The sequence below is a fragment of the Heptranchias perlo genome, chromosome 3 (assembly GCF_035084215.1).
Source record: "Heptranchias perlo isolate sHepPer1 chromosome 3, sHepPer1.hap1, whole genome shotgun sequence".
NCBI classification, from domain to species: domain Eukaryota; kingdom Metazoa; phylum Chordata; class Chondrichthyes; order Hexanchiformes; family Hexanchidae; genus Heptranchias; species Heptranchias perlo.
The window spans coordinates 137,393,279-137,413,657 of record NC_090327.1 but is presented as its reverse complement, the minus strand read 5'-3'; the positions used below and the strand labels follow the sequence as shown (position 1 = coordinate 137,413,657).

Here is a 20,379-nt window from a genome sequence, read left to right as displayed (position 1 = left end):
GATTCAGCAGAAGGGGCAGCTTATATTGTGAAAAATAAGACTAACCTAATTAGAATGTTTACTGTTATGATAGTATTAGAACAATATAAAATCATTAGTACATTAGTATTTCTATTGGGACAGCAAGTAATGTGTATTGCTAAATTGCAAAAAATAGTGCTTTACTATATATTAATGACTTAGACTTGGGTGTACAGGGCACAATTTCAAAATCTGCAGATGACAAAACTTAGAAGTGTAGTGAACAGTGAGGAGGATAGTGATAGATTTCAAGAGGATATAGACAGGCTGGTGGCAGATGAAATTTAATGCAGAAAAATGCGAAGCGATATATTTCGGTAGGAAGACAGAGGGGAGGCAATATAAACTAGAGGGCACAACTCAAAGGGGTACAGGAACAGAGAGATCTGGGGTTTATGTGCACAAATCATTGAAGGTGGTAGGGCAGGTTGAGAAAGCAGTTTAAAAAAAATCATACGGGATCCTGGGCTTTATAAATAGAGGCAGAGAGTACAAAAGCAAGGAAGTCATGATGAACTTTTATAAAACACTGGTTCGGCCGCAACTGGAGTATTGTGTCCAGTTCTGGGCACTGCACTTTGGGAAAGATGTGAAAGCCTTAGTGTGCGCAGAAGAGATTTACTAGAATGATTCCAGGGATGAGGGACTTCAGTTACGTGGAGAGACTGGAGAAGCTGGAGTTGTTCCCCTTGGTACAGAGACGGTTAAGAGGAGATTTGATCGAGGTATTCAAAATCATGAAGGGTCTAGACAGAGTAGATAGAGAGAAACTCCCATTGGTGGAAGGGTCGAGAACCAGAGGACATAGATTTAAGGTGATTGACAAAAGAACCAAAGGGGACATGAGGAAAAACTTTTACACAGTGAGTGGTTATGATCTGGAATGCACTGCCCGAGGGGGTGGTGGAGGCAGATTCAATCATGGCCTTCAAAAATAGAACTGGATAAGTACTTGAAAGGAAAAAATTTGCAGGGCTACGGGGATAAAGTGGGAGTGGAACTAGCTGGATCTCTCGTGCATAGAGCCGGCACGGACTCCATGGGCCGCATGGCCTCCTTCCGTGCTGTGTAACCTTTCTATGATTTCTATGTGTTGACAGAACACATTTAACAACCAGATAGCAGCAATATTTTGAAGCACCAGGAAGAATCCACGTGCTATCCTTTTCTCCTCCCCCTTCCCCTCCATGACAACCATTACATCCAATGCGGTCTTTCCTTACCCACAATCTGGAGCAGGGCACCATCTGCAGTCTGGATCTGCCACCAGCCACCGGCGCAGCATAAACTCTTCATACTTCTCCATCAGCAAATCATCATTTAAAATCATTCGGATATCATGTGGATTGAATCTCTCAGTACACTCTGGGCAGCTGATATTAACCCTACTTTCAGAGATCTCTATCCGCAAGTACTGCCGCAAGCAGTCTGCGCAGGATCTGTGGTGGCAAGTCATAATATCTGGGAATTTATCCCGAGAGTGACGCAAAAGGCACAGAGGGCATTCAAGAAAGTCTCCACTTTGTTTGTCAGTGAATGCAGTTCCACTTTCAGAAGAGCCACAGGTTGACAGTATGGAGTTCTTGTCATTACATAATTCTGAATGAAAGCTTTCAATACTTGCAATTCCATCAACTCCTCCATTTAAGTCTCTGGACTTTCGTTTCGACTCTTTTTTCCTTCGAAACAGAGACCCAAGTGAAAGGCGTCGTTTCTTTGGTGCCTTTTTAACAGAAGGTAAACTGACTGAGGATGCAGAGGACTGCAGGTCACGGTCCGAGCCCATTTGCTGATTGCGATGTAAACTCATTGCTCTTGTATCCCTCTTTGAGGTTCCAGTCCTGAAAACTTGCTGCAAAGCTGTGTTCTTCCAAGTCCTAATCCATGTTCTATAACTCTCTCATTCATCAAATCTGGCTACCCTTGGGAGATCACAAGGCAGCTTCCTGGAAAAAGTATGTGCTTTAAGCATTCCTGGAATTTCTGCAAAAAAACACACAGGAAACTGTTAACCTTTCAATCGTACTCTTGCTATAAATGGTACTATACATTCTATGCACCAGTATAATCACTTCTAACACTGCTGGTCACTGCTAACTTTGTTTTGCTATGTTTTAAAAGAACATTTGTTAAAATATATGCACAATGTTTGTGTTACAAAGCTAACAAACACTAGTTTAAAGGTTAGAAAACAGACAGGGGAGGGGAAATATGTAACAGAACCACTTTTTTTTTAAAAACCATGACAAATAGTTTCCTGTACAGAATGGCCTTTAAGTACATAAACTTCAGCTAGGTCAGGCAGTTGCAGTCTATTTTTTTTAAAAAATGAACCTCAAACCTCACACAGCAACATACAAAAAAGTATCTGATCTAAAAAACTATGCCAACTATTGAAATGAGTAAACAAGGGAGACAGTTTGCATAGTGTACCCCCAATCTGCCGAGTTACAAATATCAGTTGTGCTGCTATGCCAAGAGGAGGCCAAACATTTCCTCACTGGGGAGGGAGAGAGAGAGGGAAAGAAAAAGAATGTTAGGGAATTCACCAGCATGGTGCAGGTTAGCTTGAAAAAGCATTGCTAGAATCTTATGAACAGGTCACTTGCCCATCCACTTGCTCATAAAAAGGTGCAGAGTACACAGGGAGCAGGCACATACATACAATCCTACTCACTTCTACAATTATTATTAACTTAGGGACTTCTCCAGACTAATTTTCTTATTTTGCCTTTTCAATCATTTAATCTGATTCACTAAATTCAAAAACAGAGTAATTTGTACATATCGGAAATAATTAATAAAATGTCTTTGCAAATCCTACTTTTCTTTCCCCCAATGAAAAAGACCGCACCACCCACAAAAGAGAGTACGTTATCTGAGTCGCCATCAACTCCTATTATTTATATTTAGATAAAACGAAACTTCTCGCAACCATGACATTACCCATGCATTTAATTAAGTTTACAAGACAGGCGTGTTTACTTAAGCTGACCATACAGTACTCATCCCTCCCTGTACAAAATACTCTTTGAATTAGAACTGAGGTATGAACTTCACACAAGCCCCAGAATAACTGCCAAGAAACTAAAATATCTGCAGCACTAACTATAATGGAGGCAAAAAAAAAATGCAGGACTTAAAATACCACAGAACCAGTAACTGCCAAGAGTGTTTGTTTAAACCACAAATGTAACAGCTCAACAGAAAGTATCTTAAACAAACACAATAACCTTCCTGCACATGAAAGCACAAAATTTTGGAATATATTCACCATTCCACTGGACCAGTAGTATGGGTCATTGCTGGATCTATCGGTTTTTGTCTAACAGACCAGCATTAATTGAGCTCTGCAACAGTAATGAACTAGACATTTTTGGCATTCACAAGACAATATTATATAATAGCAACCAAAATAGTGGCAACATTTACAGAAAAATGTAACAAAACTTATTAGTTACTCAAGTTTATCTGAAAAAGTACATATTTAGAACACTTCCTCACCTCAAACCTGAATTCCAAAGTACTATTTATTCGAGTTTACACCAGCCATTGGATGGGCCAAACTCAGGAGGTGAGAAAAGACCATCGCACCTATCCCCTTCCCTCCAACCCCCCCTCCCTCCCTCTTCCCCCACCACCGCCCCGATGGCTTACATGTGCATTCAGACCACAGAACAGCTTCATGTGAGGTTAAACATTACATCTAGCATAGACAGTGAACAAATTATGATTAAACATAATAGTTTGACGCAATTCTTAATGCAAGACAAACACTGCATGTTCTAACCATTAAAAAAAAGTCATCTATTATTCCCACTTGTCATATGAAAACGCATTGAGATTCTACCTGTTGTTTAAAGCATGTTTTGACATGTTTGCCTGACCATCAGAATTCATATTTACAAAGCAGCCTTTCACGAATTTGAAAGTGAACAGCCCTTAACCAGGTCTCGCAATATCCAAGAAACCCAAATGTTAAAATCCATGAAGAGGAAATAAAGATTGCTCGTCAATTACTCATTTGTTCCTATTACTAAATAAGGGATTTTCTGGGGGGTTAAATTGGCTAGCTTTCCAGTTGTTCTGTTTAGCAACACCCTGAAAGAAACAGAGGAAGAGTTTGGCAATCTAGTACATGGTCATTTTCATTTTAATCTTACCGGCTTGTCAGGATTAGCATCTTTCTCTCCTCCCAAGATGAAATTGCATGCACGAAGTATTGCCATAAAAGGAAAGAGGGCCTTTGATGGCTACAATTGCTGTTCAATAATGGATCCATAATTAATTCAGTGAGTGAGTGGCCACATTGAGCAATAATCAGGAGAATTCCTCATTATACAAGATAGATGTTGGAAATATCGATGAGGAAGGCCATTCAATCAAAGCTCTTCCATCTATCATAGTTGGTGCAGCACAGGAGGAGGCCATTCGGCCCGTCGTGCCTGCTCTTTGAAAGAGCTATCCAATTAGTCCCATTCTGCTGCTCTTTCCACATTGCTCCGTAATTTTTTTCCCTTCAAGTATTTATCCCATTCCCTTTTGAAAGTTACTATTGAATCTGCTTCCACCTCCCTTTCAGGCAGTGCATTCCAGACCATTACAACTAGCTGTGTAAAAATGTTTCCTCATGTCGCCTCTGGCTCTTTTGCCGATCACCTTAAATCTGTGTCCTCTGGTTACCAACCCTCCTGCCACTGGAAACAGTTTCTCCTTATTTATTCCATCAAAACCGTTCATGATCTTGAACACCTCTATCAAACCTCCCTTTAACCAACAACCTCAGCTTCTCTCGTCTCTTAACTGAAGTCCCTCATTCGAGTAAATCTCTTCAATATCCTTCCTGAAGTGTGGTGCCCAGAATTGAACACAATACTCCAGCTAAGGCCTAACCAGTGTTTTATAAAGGTTGAGTATAACTTCCTTGCTTTTGTACTCAATGCCTCTATTAATAAAGCTCAAAATCCCATTGGCTGCTTTTTTTAAACAGCCTTGTCAACTTGTCCTGCCACCTTCAAAGATTTGTGACTGTGCACCCTCTTTAAAACTGTACCATTTAGTTTATATTGCCTCTCATTCTTCCTACCATAATGCATCACTTCACACCTTTCTGCTTTAAATTTCATCCACCATGTGTCTGCCCATTTCACCAGTCTATGTCCTCCACATTGATTACTACATTTCCAAATTTCATGTCCTCAGCAAACTTTGAAATTATACCCTCTATACCCATGTCCAGGTCATTAATATATCAAAAAGAGCAGTGGTCCTAATACCGACCCCTGGGGAACATCACTGTATACTTCCCTCCAGTCTGAAAAACAACCAACCGTTCACCACTACTCTCTGCTTTTTGTCCCCTAGCCAATTTTGTAGCCATGCTGCCACTGTCCCTTTAATCCCATGAGCTTTAATTTTGCTAACAAAACATCTACAGTTTAAGAGGGAGTTCCAAATCTGTACATAATGGAGGGGGTCTGATAAGTGACCAATTCACAGATGTACAATTTAAAGAATATACACCATATATGGAATTTTACAGTTAAAATGCTTTTGAGATAAGTCTTTGGACTTCTGATATTTTTCCAGCAGGGTTCATGGCCTTTGTGCAGTACCTAAAGATTTTCACAGGTTATATACTCCTTTATGACACTGCTATTATGATTTAAATGGAAACAATCAGGATGAATACAGGAATTTTCCATGTGTATATGCAATAGGAAGAGGCAAAAGTGCTTTACCAAGAGATATATTAAAAGAACCACTAGCTTTAAACTTCAAATCAGACAGGTCAGGTTTTGTTTTCCCAATTGCCTAGTCTTTGGCCCTCCATTCACCACAATATTTCTGCACCTGTCTATTTTCACAACCATTCCCTCACCTCCACAGTTAATGTTTCCTATGCCTCATTATTCCCTCTGGTATGACCCCCATCTTCACTCCCTCAGGTCCTAGGAGTGCAGGCATGAGCACATCTGGTTTAGCCATCCATTATCAGATCTGGCTGCATCTCATCAAGCATCCTCAGGCCTCACTTTCCTCTGCCAAATCGCCTGGTGAGCAAAGATAAACCCCTGCTTCTGTTTTCCACTACCAACCGCCTCCATGAAACCCCTCTCCCTGCCCTCACCTCGAGGTGACATGAGCAGCTCATGTCACCAAGATTGAGACCATCTGTTCAGCTGCCTCACCACCTTCCCCATGCAATTCAAACCTAGGCAGCCCCTGCCCTAGCTCTGAACACACACCTCTCTGTAGCCTCTGTCCCATCTCCGTGACCTGTCCAAGACTCTCATACTGCTCCCTTGACCATAATCCCACTAAACTGAACGCCATATTAGTTGACATTGTAAATTATTCCCTCATGTATTGCCCCCACCCTTTCAAACCTGCCACCACACGCCTAAAAAAAACACCCTCAGCCCCTCTGTCCTTGCAAACTGCCCTCCACCTTTCCGCTCTAAAGTTCCTGAACATGTTATTGCCTCCAAAATCCATGGCCACCTTTCTGGCAACTCCGATCTCCAAATCAGGTTTCCGTCCCTGCCACAGTGCTGAAATGGCCCTAAGCAAAGTCATGAAAAGCATTCTCTGTGGCTGTGTCCATGTTGCATTATTCCTCCTGGTCACTTTTGCAGTCTTTAATATGGTCAAGCACCTCCATCCTCCTCCAAAGCCTCTGTTGTCCAGCTTGTTGGGACTGCCCTCGCTTGGTTCCATTCTTACCCATCCCAAACATAGCCAGAGCATCTCTAGCAATGGTGTCTCTTCCTGCCCTCACATGTTACTTCTGGAGTGACCCGAAGATCTATCTCTTGTCCCCTCCTCATGTTGCTCCTTGGCATCATTATTTGCAGACATGGAGTCAGCCTCCTCTTTTATAATTGTAAACAATTTTACAACACCAAGTTATAGTCCAACAATTTTATTTTTAATCCCACAAGCTTTCGGAGGCTTCCCCCTTCCTCAGGTGGTTTTCCACACCACCTGAGGAAGGGGGAAGCCTCCGAAAGCTTGTGGGATTAAAAATAAAATTGTTGGACTATAACTTGGTGTTGTAAAATTGTTTACAATTGTCAACCCCAGTCCATCACCGGCATCTCCACATCCTCTTTTATATGCAGACAACACCCAGCTATACCTACCTCTCCACTATCTCACTGTCCTGTTAGATTGCTGATCTGACATCGAGTCTTGGATATTTCCCAATTGCCTCAAACTAACCATTGGGAAGACTAAAGTCAACATCTTCAGCCCCCATTACAAACTCCACATCCTTGCCACCAATTCTGCTCCCTGCCCCTATCAGGGTGTCCTAAAAGCTAAAATTTGAAAATCTCATCCTCATGTTTAAATCTCTTCATGGTCTAACCCCTCCTTATCTCTAACTTCCTCCAACCCTACAATCCACCCAAACTTTCCATTCCTCTGACTCTGGCCTCTTGTGCACCACCCCTCCCTTCGTCCTACCATTGGTGGCTCAGTCTTTACCCACCTAGGCCCTACGCCCTGGATTTTCCTCCTTAAATCCCTCGAGCTTTCCTCCTCCTTTAAGGCCTTCCTTAAAACCCAACTCTTTGACCAAGTCATTTCTCCTAATAGCTTCTTTGACTACTTTTTTTTGATTACACCTGTGAGAAGCGTTTTAGGGCACTTTTCTATGTTAAAGGCGTTATACGAATGTAAGTTGACCATCTCCAGCGAGAGAGTGTCTAACCATCTCCCCATGACATTCAAAGGCATTATTAATGCTGAACCCCCTCCCCCACCATCAACATCCTGGGGGTCACCATTGATCAGAAATTTAACTGGACCAGCCACATAAATACTGTGGCTACAAGAGCAGGTCAGAGGCTGGGTGTTCTGCGGCAAGTGACTCACCTCCTGACTCCCCAAAGCCTTTCCACCATCTATAAAGGCACAAGTCAGGAGTGTGATGGAATACTCTCCACTTGCCTGGATGAGTGCAGCTCCAATCAAGAAGCTCGACACCATCCAGGACAAAGCAGCTCACTTGATTGGCACCCCATCCACCACCCTAAACATTCACTCCCTTCACCACCGGCAGACCGTGGCTACAGTGTGTATCATCCATAGGATGCACTGCAGCAACTCGCCAAGGCTTCTTCGATAGCACCTCCCAAACCCATGACCTCTGCCACCTAGGACAAGAGCAGCAGGCACATGGGAACAACACCACCTGCACGTTCCCCTCCAAGTCACACACCATCCCGACTTGGAAATATATAGCCGTTCCTTCATCGTCGCTGGGTCAAAATCCTGGAACTCCCTCCCTAACAGCACTGTGGGAGAACCTTCACCCCACGGACTGCAGCGGTTCAAGAAGATGGCTCATCACCACCTTAGAGGGCAATTGGGGATGGGCAATAAATGCCTGCATTGCCAGCAACGCCCACATCCCATGAATGAATAAAAAAAGCTATTATTTTTTTTTAAAAATCAAGTGCCAATTTTCTTAGCAAAAAGTAAAAATTCACTCCAGCATAATCTTATTTCTATCACAGCTGCATGTGCCTAGATACGTTCGCTTTGCTAGATATTCCCCATCAGGTTAAATGGTTTCAGAGTTTTCATTCTGGTTTATTTGCATAACAGACCAGGATGAGTGTAATCAAAAGATCAATTTGAATTATGGCTTTGCTCTAACAAGCAACAATGATCCTTCGATCGAAAAGAACTCGAGAAGATTTGTATGTTTATATGCAAAGCATTCATATCTTTCTGGATATTCACCTTATATTTGTGACTTTTTTTAAATTGTTAATTGAATTTACATAAGTATTGTTGAGTGAAGGAGTTAACATCAGAGGGGTTAAAAGCAGAGCTTGGAACAGTACAGAACTTTTTCAAAAGAAAGTGATTCAAGGGCAGTACAAAATGATGCTAAATTCACCATACAGTAACAAAAAAAAACTTGAATTCAAATAGTGTTTTATTGCATTCTCAATTAATTACTTTGAAGTGTAGTTAGCCTCTTTATGCACAGCTCCCACAAACAGCAATGAGATGAATGCCCACGTAAACAAAAACTTTGTTACTTGACGCAGACACCTGAACTCACCCCATACATAACTTTTAGCAATTGCTGATTATTGGTACTTTATATTACCATTTATTTGGAAATAGATACTTGTTACTTTAGTTTAAGTAATGAAAAGATACACAGATTCCAGGTCACCGGGGACGATAGCCACTTATGGAATTGCTGTTAAGTCGTTGAAAGAAAATAAAAGTCTCAAAACAGGCACTTTGTTTTGAGAATGGTTGGTGCTTTAATACCAGCACAGAATTGTATGAATCAGCCTGTCTTGAGTTACTACTGGGGAAATCAGTTCATGATGGAACGCCCAAAGTTGAGACCTACGTAACTATTCAACTTAGCCAGTACAGGAAGCAGCTAAGAACAATACCAGAGAAATGAGAGAATGCAATGTCATACTGTTCAGTTATTACGCTGCCAAGATCCTGTGAGTTCTTCATTTCTTTTTCCTCCCCCTTGTAATATTGTAAATATCCTTTCCATTTAATACCTTTCAAACTGGCGACTCTGGACAACCATTCATTTTAAATCTAGGAAGGGATCGAAGTGCTGCAGCAATGACAAATTCATTAGGATAACAGAAATATACCAAAAAAGTCAAATAATGTATTACATATTGATAATTACATTATGCCATTTAAATAACTTTGGTCTCCTTTAAATATCCTGAAGTTTGTTCAATTTCCAAAACAAAAAAACTTGTGTCTTTTACATGTACAGGGAAATAAATTCATAAGAACGTGATTCATTGGTATAAGATTACACTGTTCAATGGAGAACCGAAGCGGAGGTTCATTTTGAAATTAAGACATCATTTTTAAATATAATATAATGACAATCATCTTCGAACCCATAAAAGAGTCAGTAAACTTACAGGTATCATAGTAGGTACAGCACAGGAGAGGCCATTTGGCCCATCGTGCCTGTGCCGGGTCTTTGAAAGAGCTTTTAAATTAGTCCCATTCTCCTGCTCTTTCCACACTGTCCTATAATTTTTTTCCCCCCTTCAAGTATTTGTCCAATTCCCTTTTGAAAGTTACTATTGAATCTGCTTCCGCCACCCTTTCAGGCCGTGCATTCCAGATAATTACAATCTGCTGTGTAAAAAAATGTTTCCTCATGTCGCCTCTGGCTCTTTTGCCGATCACCTTAAATCTGCGCTCTCTTGTTACTGACCCTTCTGCCTCTGGAAACAGTTTCTACTTACTTACTCTATCAAAACCCTTCCTGATTTTGAACACCTCTAACAAATCTCCCCTTAACCTTCTCTGTTCTAAGGAAAACAACCCCAGCTTATAGAATCATAGAAAGGTTACAGCACGGAAGGAGGACATTCGGCCCATCGAGTCCACGCCAGCTCTGCGCTAGAGCAATCCAGCTAGTCCCACTCCCCCGCCCTTTCCCCGTAGCCCTGCAATTTTTTTCCTTTAGAGTACATATCCAGTTCCCCTTTGAAGGCCACGATTGAATCTGCCTCCACCACCCCTTGGAGCAGTGCATTCCAGATCATAACCACTCGCTGTGTAGAAAAAAGTTTTTCCTCATGTCATCTTTGGTTCTTTTGCCAATCACCTTAAATCTATGTCCTCAGGTTCTTGACCCTTCCGCCAATGGGGACTGATTCTCTCTATCTATTCTGTCTGGACCCTTCATGATTTTGAATACCTCTATCAAATCTCCTCTCAACCTTCTCTGTTCCAAGAAGAACAACCCCAGCTTCTCCAGTCTATCCACGTAACTTGGAAATATATCGCCGTTCCTTCATCGTCGCTGGGTCCAAATCTTGGAACTCCCTTCCTAACAGCACTGTGGGAGAACCGTCACCACACGGACTGCAGCGGTTCAAGAAGGCGGCTCACCACCACCTTCTCAAGGGCAATTAGGGATGGGCAATAAATGCCGGCCTCGCCAGCGACGCCCACATCCCATGAACGAATCAAAAAAGTCCCTCACCCCTGAAATCATTCTAGTAAATCTCTTCTGCACCCTCTAAGGCCTTCACATCTTTCCTAAAGTGCGGTGCCCAGAACTGGACACAATACTCCAGTTGTGGTCAAACCTGTATTTCATAAAATTTCATCATGATTTCCTTGCTTTTGTACTCTATGCCTCTATTTATAAAGCCCAGGATCCCATATGCTTTTTAAACCGCTTTCTCAACCTGCCCTGCCACTTTCAACAATTTGTACACATATACCCCCAGATCTCTCTGTTCCTGTACCCCTTTTAGAATTGTACCCTTTCGTTTAAATTGCCTCTCCTCGGCCTTCCTAACAAAGTGTATCACTTTGCAATTTTCTGCATTAAATTTCATCTGCCACGTGTCTGCCCATTTCACCAGCCTGTCTATATCCTCTTGAAGTCTATCACTACCCTCCTCACTGTTCACTACACTTCCAAGTTTTATTATCTTATCTAGCTTTCCTTAAATGCTTCTATGCTAGTTGCCTCAACCACTATGTGGTAGCAAGTTCCACATTCTAACCAATCTCTGGGTAGAAAAGTTACTCCTGAATTCCTTACTGGATTTATTAATTGTAAACAATTTTACAACACCAAGTTATAGTCCAGCAATTTTATTTTAAATTCACAAGCTTTCGGAGGCTTCCTCCTTCGTCAGGTGAACGATTTTCACATCGTTCACCTGAGGAAGGAGGAAGCCTCCGAAAGCTTGTGAATTTAAAATAAAATTGCTGGACTATAACTTGGTGTTGTAAAATTGTTTACAATTGTCAACCCCAGTCCATCACCGGCATCTCCACATCAGGATTTATTAATGACCATCTTATATTTATGACCTCTAGTTTCTAAGAGAAAAAAGCCCCAGCCTGTTCAACCTTTCCCGATAGGTATAACCTCTCAGTTCTGGTATAATCCCTGTAAATCTTTCTCCCGTCTCTCCACGTAACTTGAAGTCCCTCGTTCCTGGTACCATATAGTAAATCTCTTCTGCACCTTCTCCAAGGCCTTGACATCCTTCCTAAAGTATGTTGCCCATAATTGAACACAATACTCCAGCTGAGGCCTAACCAGTCTTTTATAAAGGTTTAGCATAATTTCCTTGCTTTTGTACTCTATGCCTCTATTAATAAAGTCATGATGTATAATGGGTCATTTGCTGGCTCTCTCTGCCTTCCGGATGTTTCTGCCTCTCTCTGTTTTTTTTTCTCTGTTTTTTTTCCCTGTTTGTTTTTTTGTTGAATGTGTATTCGGAGGTTCTGCAGGTAACACCTCTCTGTCTGAACACGGTGATTGCCTTGGCAACGGGCAGTTGCAGGGGCAGTCTGTAAACACCATGTATTATTGTTCAATATGTTTAAATGCGTAGGCTTCAAGGAGATCTTGAAACATTTGCCTGAGGAAGGAGAAAATCTCCGAAAGCTTGTGAATTTAAAATAAAATTGCTGGACTATAACTTGGTGTTGTAAAATTGTTTACATCTATTAATAAAGCCCAAGATCACATAATTTTTTTTTCTACAACAGCCTTCTCAATTTGTCCTGCCACCTTCAAAGATTTGTGTATGTGCACCCCCAGGTCTCTGTTCCTGCACCCTCTTTAAAATTGTTCCATCTAGTTTATATTGCCTCTCCTCAATCTTCCTGCCAAAATGTATCACTTCACACTTCTCTGCATTAAATTTCATCTGCCATGTGCCTGCCCATTTCACCAGTCTGTCGATGTCCTACTGAAGTTTGTTACTATCCTTCACATTGTTTACTATATTTCCAGGTTTCGTGTCATCTGCAAACTTTGAAATTATACCCAAGTCCAGGTCATTAATATATACCAAAAAGAGCAGTGGCCCTAAAACTGACCCCTGCAGAACACCACTTCCCTCCAATCTGAAAAAACCATATACACAACATCAACCGCACCATCAACCCTCTCCGTTACTTCAAAGAACTCAATCAAGTTAGACAAACACTATTTTCCTTTAATTTTCCGTGCTAACTTTCATTTATTAGCCCATATTTTTCCAAGTGCCAATTAATTTTGTCCTGGATTATTGCCTCTAAAAGTTTCCCTACTACCATTAGGCCGATTGGCCTATAATTGCTGGGTTTATCCCTCTTCCCTTTTTTTCAACAGATGTGTGATATTTGCAATCCTCCAGTCCTCAGACACCATCCCCATATCTAAGGAGGATTGGAAGATTGTGGCCAGAGCCTCTGCAATTTCCTCCTTTACTTCCCTCAGCAACCTAGGATGCATCCCATCTGGACCGGGTGACTTTTCTACTTTGAGTACTGCCAACCTTTTAAGTACCTCCTCTTTATCTATTTTTATCCTCTCCAATATCCCTTCCATTATTCAATTACTGTTTTGCTTACCAATTTTTGATTCCAATCCACCAGGCAAAATTTTCAAATCTAGAGCGCTTTAGAAAATTATGACTAATGCATCTACAATTTCCTTGCCTATTTCTTTTAATACCCTGGGGTGTAAACCTTCAGGTCTTGGAGATTTGTACATCTTAAGTCCCATTATATTCTCCATTACCATTTTTCTTGCTTATATTAAATCCACTAAGTTCCTTCCCTTGACTTATTTTTAGGTTCCCTTGTCCTCTTCCTCCACTGAGAACAGTTACAAGCTGGCCATTTCCTTACTGTCCATTATAGTCTCACCTGGACTTGTCTTTAATGTTCCCACATTCTCCTTTACCACTTTCTTTCTCAATATATTTTTAAAGCCTTTGCTGTTATCTTTGCAAGTTTTTTTTCCACATTCCCTTTCTGCACCTCATTACTTTCTTTGTATCCCTTTGTCCCTGGCTCGGTGGGTAGCACTCTCGCCCAAGTCATAAGGTTGTGGGTTCAAGCCCCACTCGGGACTTGAGCACAAAATTCAGGCTGACACCTCAGTGCAGGACCGACGGAGTGCTGCACTGACAGAGGTGGACATAAAAGATCACACTATTCGAAGAGCAGGATGACTCCCGGTGTCCTTCCAACAAACAAATCCCTCAAAAAACAGACTATCTGGTCATGTATCTCATTGCTCTATGGGACCTTGCTGTGCGCAAATTGGCTGCCATTTTTCCCCACATTACAACAGTACACGTCAAAAGTACTTCTGGCTGTTAGGAGCTTTGAGACGTCCTAAAGACATGAAAGGCGCTTTATAAATGTAAGTTCTTCCCTTTCTGGCCTTTTATAGCTGTCTCAGTCTGCTGATATCCACACTTCCTTTTATTTGTGTAAGCCTTTTCTTTTAGCCTGACATTGTCTCTTACCTCATTTGTTGACTATGGCTGCTTAACTACATACAGCTTTTGCCATTTAGAGGTATGTGCTGGCTTTGCATCATACCAAATACTTCTTTCAATACTTCATACTGTTTGACTGTAGGTTTACCCATGAACAGTTCAGCCCAGTTTACTGTGATCAATTTAGTTCCCATCCCTTTGAAGTTTGCCTTACTTAAAATTAAAACCTTGGTTTATAACTCTCCCTTTGCCCTCTCAAGCCTAATTATCAAATTCAAATCATATGGTCACTATTCACAAAATGTTCCCTTATCATCAGATTGTCAACTTATTCTGGTTCGTTATTAAATCTAGCTTGGCCTGTTCCCTTGTCAGTTCTAAAACATATTGTTCTAGAAAAATATCCCAAATACATTGCTTTTACTACTTCAGGTGTTATGTTCTGTTTCTCTCAGTCTATGTAAAAATTAAAATCTCCCATTATAACCATGCTGTTTTTACTAAGTGCTTCGCCATCTCCCATATTTATACACTTCACCACTACGGCACTACTGTCAGGTCAGTAGACAACACCCAGCATCTTTTGCTGTTCCTTAACTCTATTCAGTGTTATCACTGCCTGATCAATCACACTTACTGAAATCCCCTCTTCCTACTGCTGTAATTGTATCTTATCAATATTGCTACTCCCTCTCCTTTCCCAATTTCCCTGTGTTTTCTAAAGATCATATAGCCTGGAATATTTAGCTCCAACTCATTCCCAGCTTGTAGCCAGGTCTCTAATAGCTACTACATCACACCCTTTAAGCTAAATTAATGTGGTAATGTAATGCCTCCAGCTCACTTAAGAACTTATAGAATTGTTGGGCAGGAAAAGACCAACTGGTCCATCAAGCCTGTCCTGAATGAAGACTGACCACTTGGACAAGGTTCAAGACTGACCGAGGAGCAATACTTCAGCATGAGCTACTGCCCTCATGGGAGGGGGGAACAAAATGATTCAAGAAAGGATACAATACCGCTTGTGTAAATTTAGCTGTATGCTTAAAGGTTCACAGGAAGGCTCGTAAAAATTACATTAATGAATCTTCCCTGAAACTATAACACAAAATGCACTATAAACCTACCCTCTATATATAAAGGGTATCTCCTGTTTATTATTCCAACATCCACCCACATATTGGGACAGTCGCTGTTATCCTCCATGGGGTATGCTGATTATTTTTTTTTTTAAAAAGAGTGTCAACATGCTTGCTGCCATTTCCAGGGCTCCACTTGTTTCAGCATCGAACTGACTGGTTTCATTTCTCATGCTATGCGCATGTGTGTGCGTGGAACTCCTATTTGGGTTAACTGTCCCCTCTCGGCCCATATGCCCTTCTGTTCTTTTTCTCTTACATGACATTCTATGTGGAATTTGCTCTCCCAAAGGAGATATGCAAATGCCAATTTGGCATGTGTCTCCAGGAATTTAACCCTGAAACTGCTTTAGAAATTTAGAATCACTGAAAAGTTACAGCTCGGGAGGCCATTCGGCCCATCAAGTCCAGGCCGGCTCTATGCAAGAGCAATCCAGGTAGTCCCACTCCCCCACCCTATCCCCGTAGTCCTGCACATTTTTTCCCTTCAAGTACTTATCCAGTTCCCTTTTGAAGGCCATGATTGAATCTGCCTCCACCATCCCCACAGGCAGTGCATTCCAGATCATAACCACCCGCTCATGTCACCTTTGGCTCTTTTGCCAATCACCTTAAATCTATGTCCTCTGGTTCTTGACTCTTCTGCCAATGGGAACAGTTTCTCTCTATCTATTCTGTCAAGACCCTTCATGATTTTGAGTACCTCGATCAAATCTCCTCTCAACCTTCCCTGTTCCAAGGAGAACAAGCCCAGCTTCTCCAGTCTATCCACGTAACTGAAGTCCCTCATCCCTGGAATCATTCTAGTAAATATTTTCTCTAAGGCTCTTTCCTCTCTAAGGCTTTCACATCTTTCCTAAAGTGCGGTGCCCAAAACTGGACACAATGCTCCAGTTGTGGTCGAACCAGTGTTTTATAAAGGTTCATCATGACTTCCTTGCTTTTGTACTCCCTGCCTCTATTTATAAAGCCCAGGATCCCATATGCTTTTTTAACCAATTTCTCAACCTAACCTGCCACCTTGAACAATTTGTGCACATATACCCCAAGAACACTCTGTTCCTCTACCCCTTTTAGAATTGTGCCCTTTAGTTTATATTGCCTCTCTTCATTCTTCCTACTGAAATATATCACTTCACATTTTTCTGCATTAAATTTCATCTGCCACGTGTCTGCCCATTCCACCAGCCTGTCCATGTCCTCTTGAAGTCTATCACTGTCCTCCCCACTATTCACTGCACTTCCAAGTTTTATGTCATCTGCAAATTTGGAAATTGTACCCTGTACACCCAAGTCCAAGTCATTAATATATCAAGAAAAGCAGCAGTCCTAGTACCGACCCCTGGGGAACACCACTGTACACCTCCCTCCAACCTTGTTGAAAAAGACATAACATTCCCCCATACATGAAGGTTATATCAATGAAAGAATGAACTAGCATTTATATGGTGTTTTTCATGTCCTCAGGATATCCCAAAGTACCTCCCAGCCAATAACAATTTGCATTTACATAGCACCTTAATGTAGAAAAAGTCTCAAAATCACCGTAATCAGATAAAAATGGTCACCAAGCTAAAGGAGATAGTATTACTTTAAGTGTAATCACTGTTGTTTTGTAGGCAAACATGCAGCCAACTTCCTCACTGCAAGAAATTACCAAATGATCTGTTTTGGTGGTGTTGACAGAGAGGAACATTGACCAGGACACAAGAACTCCCTGCTCTTCAAAACAAAAGTGCTGCCAGTTCCTCAGTTCAACATCTCATCCACCTTCGGCAATACTGCCCAGAAGCGTCTTACATCACAGAACGGGAATTGAATCTACAACCGTCTAACTCCAAGGCAAGAGTGGTACCACCGAGCTAAGCGGACAGTCATTTCTATTACTAGTGTTTCCTGATTAAAAAAAAGCTCTGTGAGCATCAATATTGCCAGAACGTAATTCGAAATAAACTTTACCCAGGTAAATAGGGCCAATTTCAAAATGTAATCAGAAAACCTCACTATCAAAAGGAACAGATTGATAAAACTATTTGAAATGTAAATTCACCAATAAAATACCTGTAGATGCACTTAAAGCAGTAATCCAATCTCATGGAGGTCAAGAGAACCTTCCTTTGGTGTTACAGCTTCATCTAACCTCCCTGATTAGATTTACCACCTTGTAATTCACTTAAAAAGGTATTCATCATCTTCCTTTTAACACACAGTGTCACCTTTGGCCAGAGTAGGAACAAAATAATTCCAAGTTTCTCATTTACAGAATTTAAATAAATGTGTGGTTCCAAGAACACTAAAGCATAATTCAGCTGTAAAATATTTACTAACAAAAATTCCACAGTATATTATATTTATTCTTTTACAGATGCTGCCTGACTGTATTTTCAGCATTTTCTACTTTATTTCTGCATTTGCAGCTGTTTTGCTTTGTATTATTTACATGAATGCTGTAGAGGTATAAAGAAAAAAAAGACACGTACTTAAAAGGTTAGGTATATTTTTCCTCTTCTATTCATGATGACCTATAGGAATAACAGGTGATCAATCCTAGATGTATGGAAAATTTGATGGGAGGGAGGGAGGGAGGGACGGACAGACCTGTGTAATGTTTAATCATTACATTTCACAGAAAATGCAGTACAAAGCATAAAATTGTTTGACTACTAAGCAACTGTGAATGAAAATTTCAGAATGAAAACTGCAGTGTGAACTTATAAAATCAATATTTAGTCACTCAAAACATACTGTAGCCTCAGTTACTCTGAACCTAGACAACCTTACCTAGCAACTGATTAAATGAATTGCACAAACTAGTTTAAAGATCTGTCTGAATGACAAAAAAATGAATTCACAGACACATTCACTATATGTTGCACACGGATTAAGCGGCAGCACTCTTAAAATCACTTAATTTACTACTTGAGCTTGGAGCATAGTCAAACAAAAAGGCACGCAGTTATGAGCCTACACGGATTGAAGTGCTCAAATATCCTAGTCTATGAATGTTTCACTTCTCTGCAGAACTGCTGTGCAATTGAAAACTGAAACTTAACTCAAGTTGCCATTACAAGAAGTCTTAACCTTTTCATTTACACAGTACTAACTTTAAAAGACTCGGCTATAATGCAGTTTCACAACACATTTCAGAGTCCAAAACCACACTTAAACTTCAGCATCAACTAATCACCACTTCCTGATTTATCTGGTCATCTTCTGGATTCTTTTCAATATTGGTGCCCGTCACACTTAGTCCTTCACCTACTTTTTTTTTTAAATTGAGAAATCTATTTCATACAAACTCTCACACTATTCAAGGTACTGTATGTCAAATGTACTCAAGATGGGGTTTAGTGATTTCCCAAAGAGAGACAGACCTGCAAAACTTATAGTAACTGAGTCCCATTATCCATCAACAACAACTTGCATTCGTTGAGTGTCTTTGATTGCTGTGGGATATTTCTCTGCATTAGAGGCATAATCACAAAAAAATGGATACCGAGCCAAGAGATATTAAGGGTGTCAAAGCTTGGTTAAAGGGGTGGGTTTTAACAAGAGTCTTAAAGGGGGAGAGGGAGGTTGAGAGGCAGAAGGGTTTAGGGAGGGAATTCCAGAGCATAGCTCTCTATATTTTACTGAGAAGTATGTTTCACTGACAACAACATTCTACTACAACCTCCAGGAAGCAGTTTTTTTTTTAAAAAAAGAGGAAAAGACACTTATTTATATTAACAAATCAAAGATTCCATGAGTTACTCTGAGTACTGAGGCAATAAAAATCAGACTTGTCGCTACAACACTATTTACCCAAGGGGAAGGGAAGAGGAAACAGCTGATCTCTCTCCTCCACTTTCAGCATTGCCAGTCAAACATAAGAATATAAGAAACAGGAGCAGGACTAGGCTATACTGTTCTGTCATTCGATAAGATCATGGCTGATCTTCGACCTAAACTCCCCATATCCCTTGATTCCCCAAGAGTCCAAAAATCTATTGATCTCAACCTTGAAAATACTCGACGACTGGTCATTCACCGCCCTCTGGAGTAGAGAATTCCAAAGAGTCACAACCCTCCGAATGAAGAAATTCCTCCTCATCTCAGTCTTAAATGGCCGACCCCTTATCCTGCGATTACGCCCCCTCGTTCTAGACTCTCTAGCCAGGGGAAACAACCTCTCAGCATCTACCCTGTCAAGCCCCCTCAGAATCTGGTATGTTTCAATGAGATCATCTCTCATTATTCTAAACTGGAGAGTATAGGTCCTTTCAACTCAACCCCTCCTCATAGGACAACCCTCTCATCCCAGGAATTAATCTAGTGAACCTTCATTGTACCGCCTCAGAGTATATCCTTCCTTAGATAAGGAGACCAAAACTGTATGCAGTACTCCAGGTGAGGTCTCATTAAAGCCCTGTACAACTGCAGTAAGACTTCCTTACTCTTGTACTCCAAACAAGGCCTTGTAATAAAGGCCAACATGCCATTTGCTTTCCTAATTGCCTGCTGTACCTGCATGCTAACTATTTGTGTTTCTTGTACGAAGACAACCAAGTCTCTCTGAACACCAACATTTAATAGTTTCTCACCATTTAAAAAATATTCTGTTTTTCTATTCTACATACCTCATTTCCCCACATTATACTCCATCGGCCACCTTCTTGCCCACTCACTTATTTGCAGACGCTATGTCCTCCTCACAGCTTACTTTCCCACCTAGCTTTGTATTGTCAGCAAACTTAGATGAAGGGGCCGAGTGTAATGAATCCAAGTCATTAATATAGATTGTAAATAGCTGAGGCCCAAGCACCGATCCTCGTGGCACCCCGCTAGTTACAGCCTGCCAACCTGAAAATGACCCATTTAACCCTTCTCTGTTTTCTGTCCGTTAACCAATGCTCTATCCATGCTAATATATCACCTCCGACCCCACGGCTTGCATAACAACCCTT

General features: G+C 41.1%; 1 protein-coding gene across 3 annotated transcripts in view; it reads right to left on the bottom strand.

Annotated features, from left to right (window-relative positions):
* Nucleotides 1–20,379, bottom strand: part of rnf19a (ring finger protein 19A, RBR E3 ubiquitin protein ligase) — a 102,319-nt gene that overhangs the window by 54,997 nt on the left and 26,943 nt on the right. For all 3 annotated transcript variants that reach the window (XM_067982038.1, XM_067982040.1, XM_067982039.1), the window contains exon 2: nt 1,245–2,004. In XM_067982038.1, coding sequence (XP_067838139.1) covers nt 1,245–1,831 — 587 coding nt within the window. In that variant the 5' untranslated portion in view covers nt 1,832–2,004. The remainder of the gene's footprint in view (nt 1–1,244; nt 2,005–20,379) is intronic.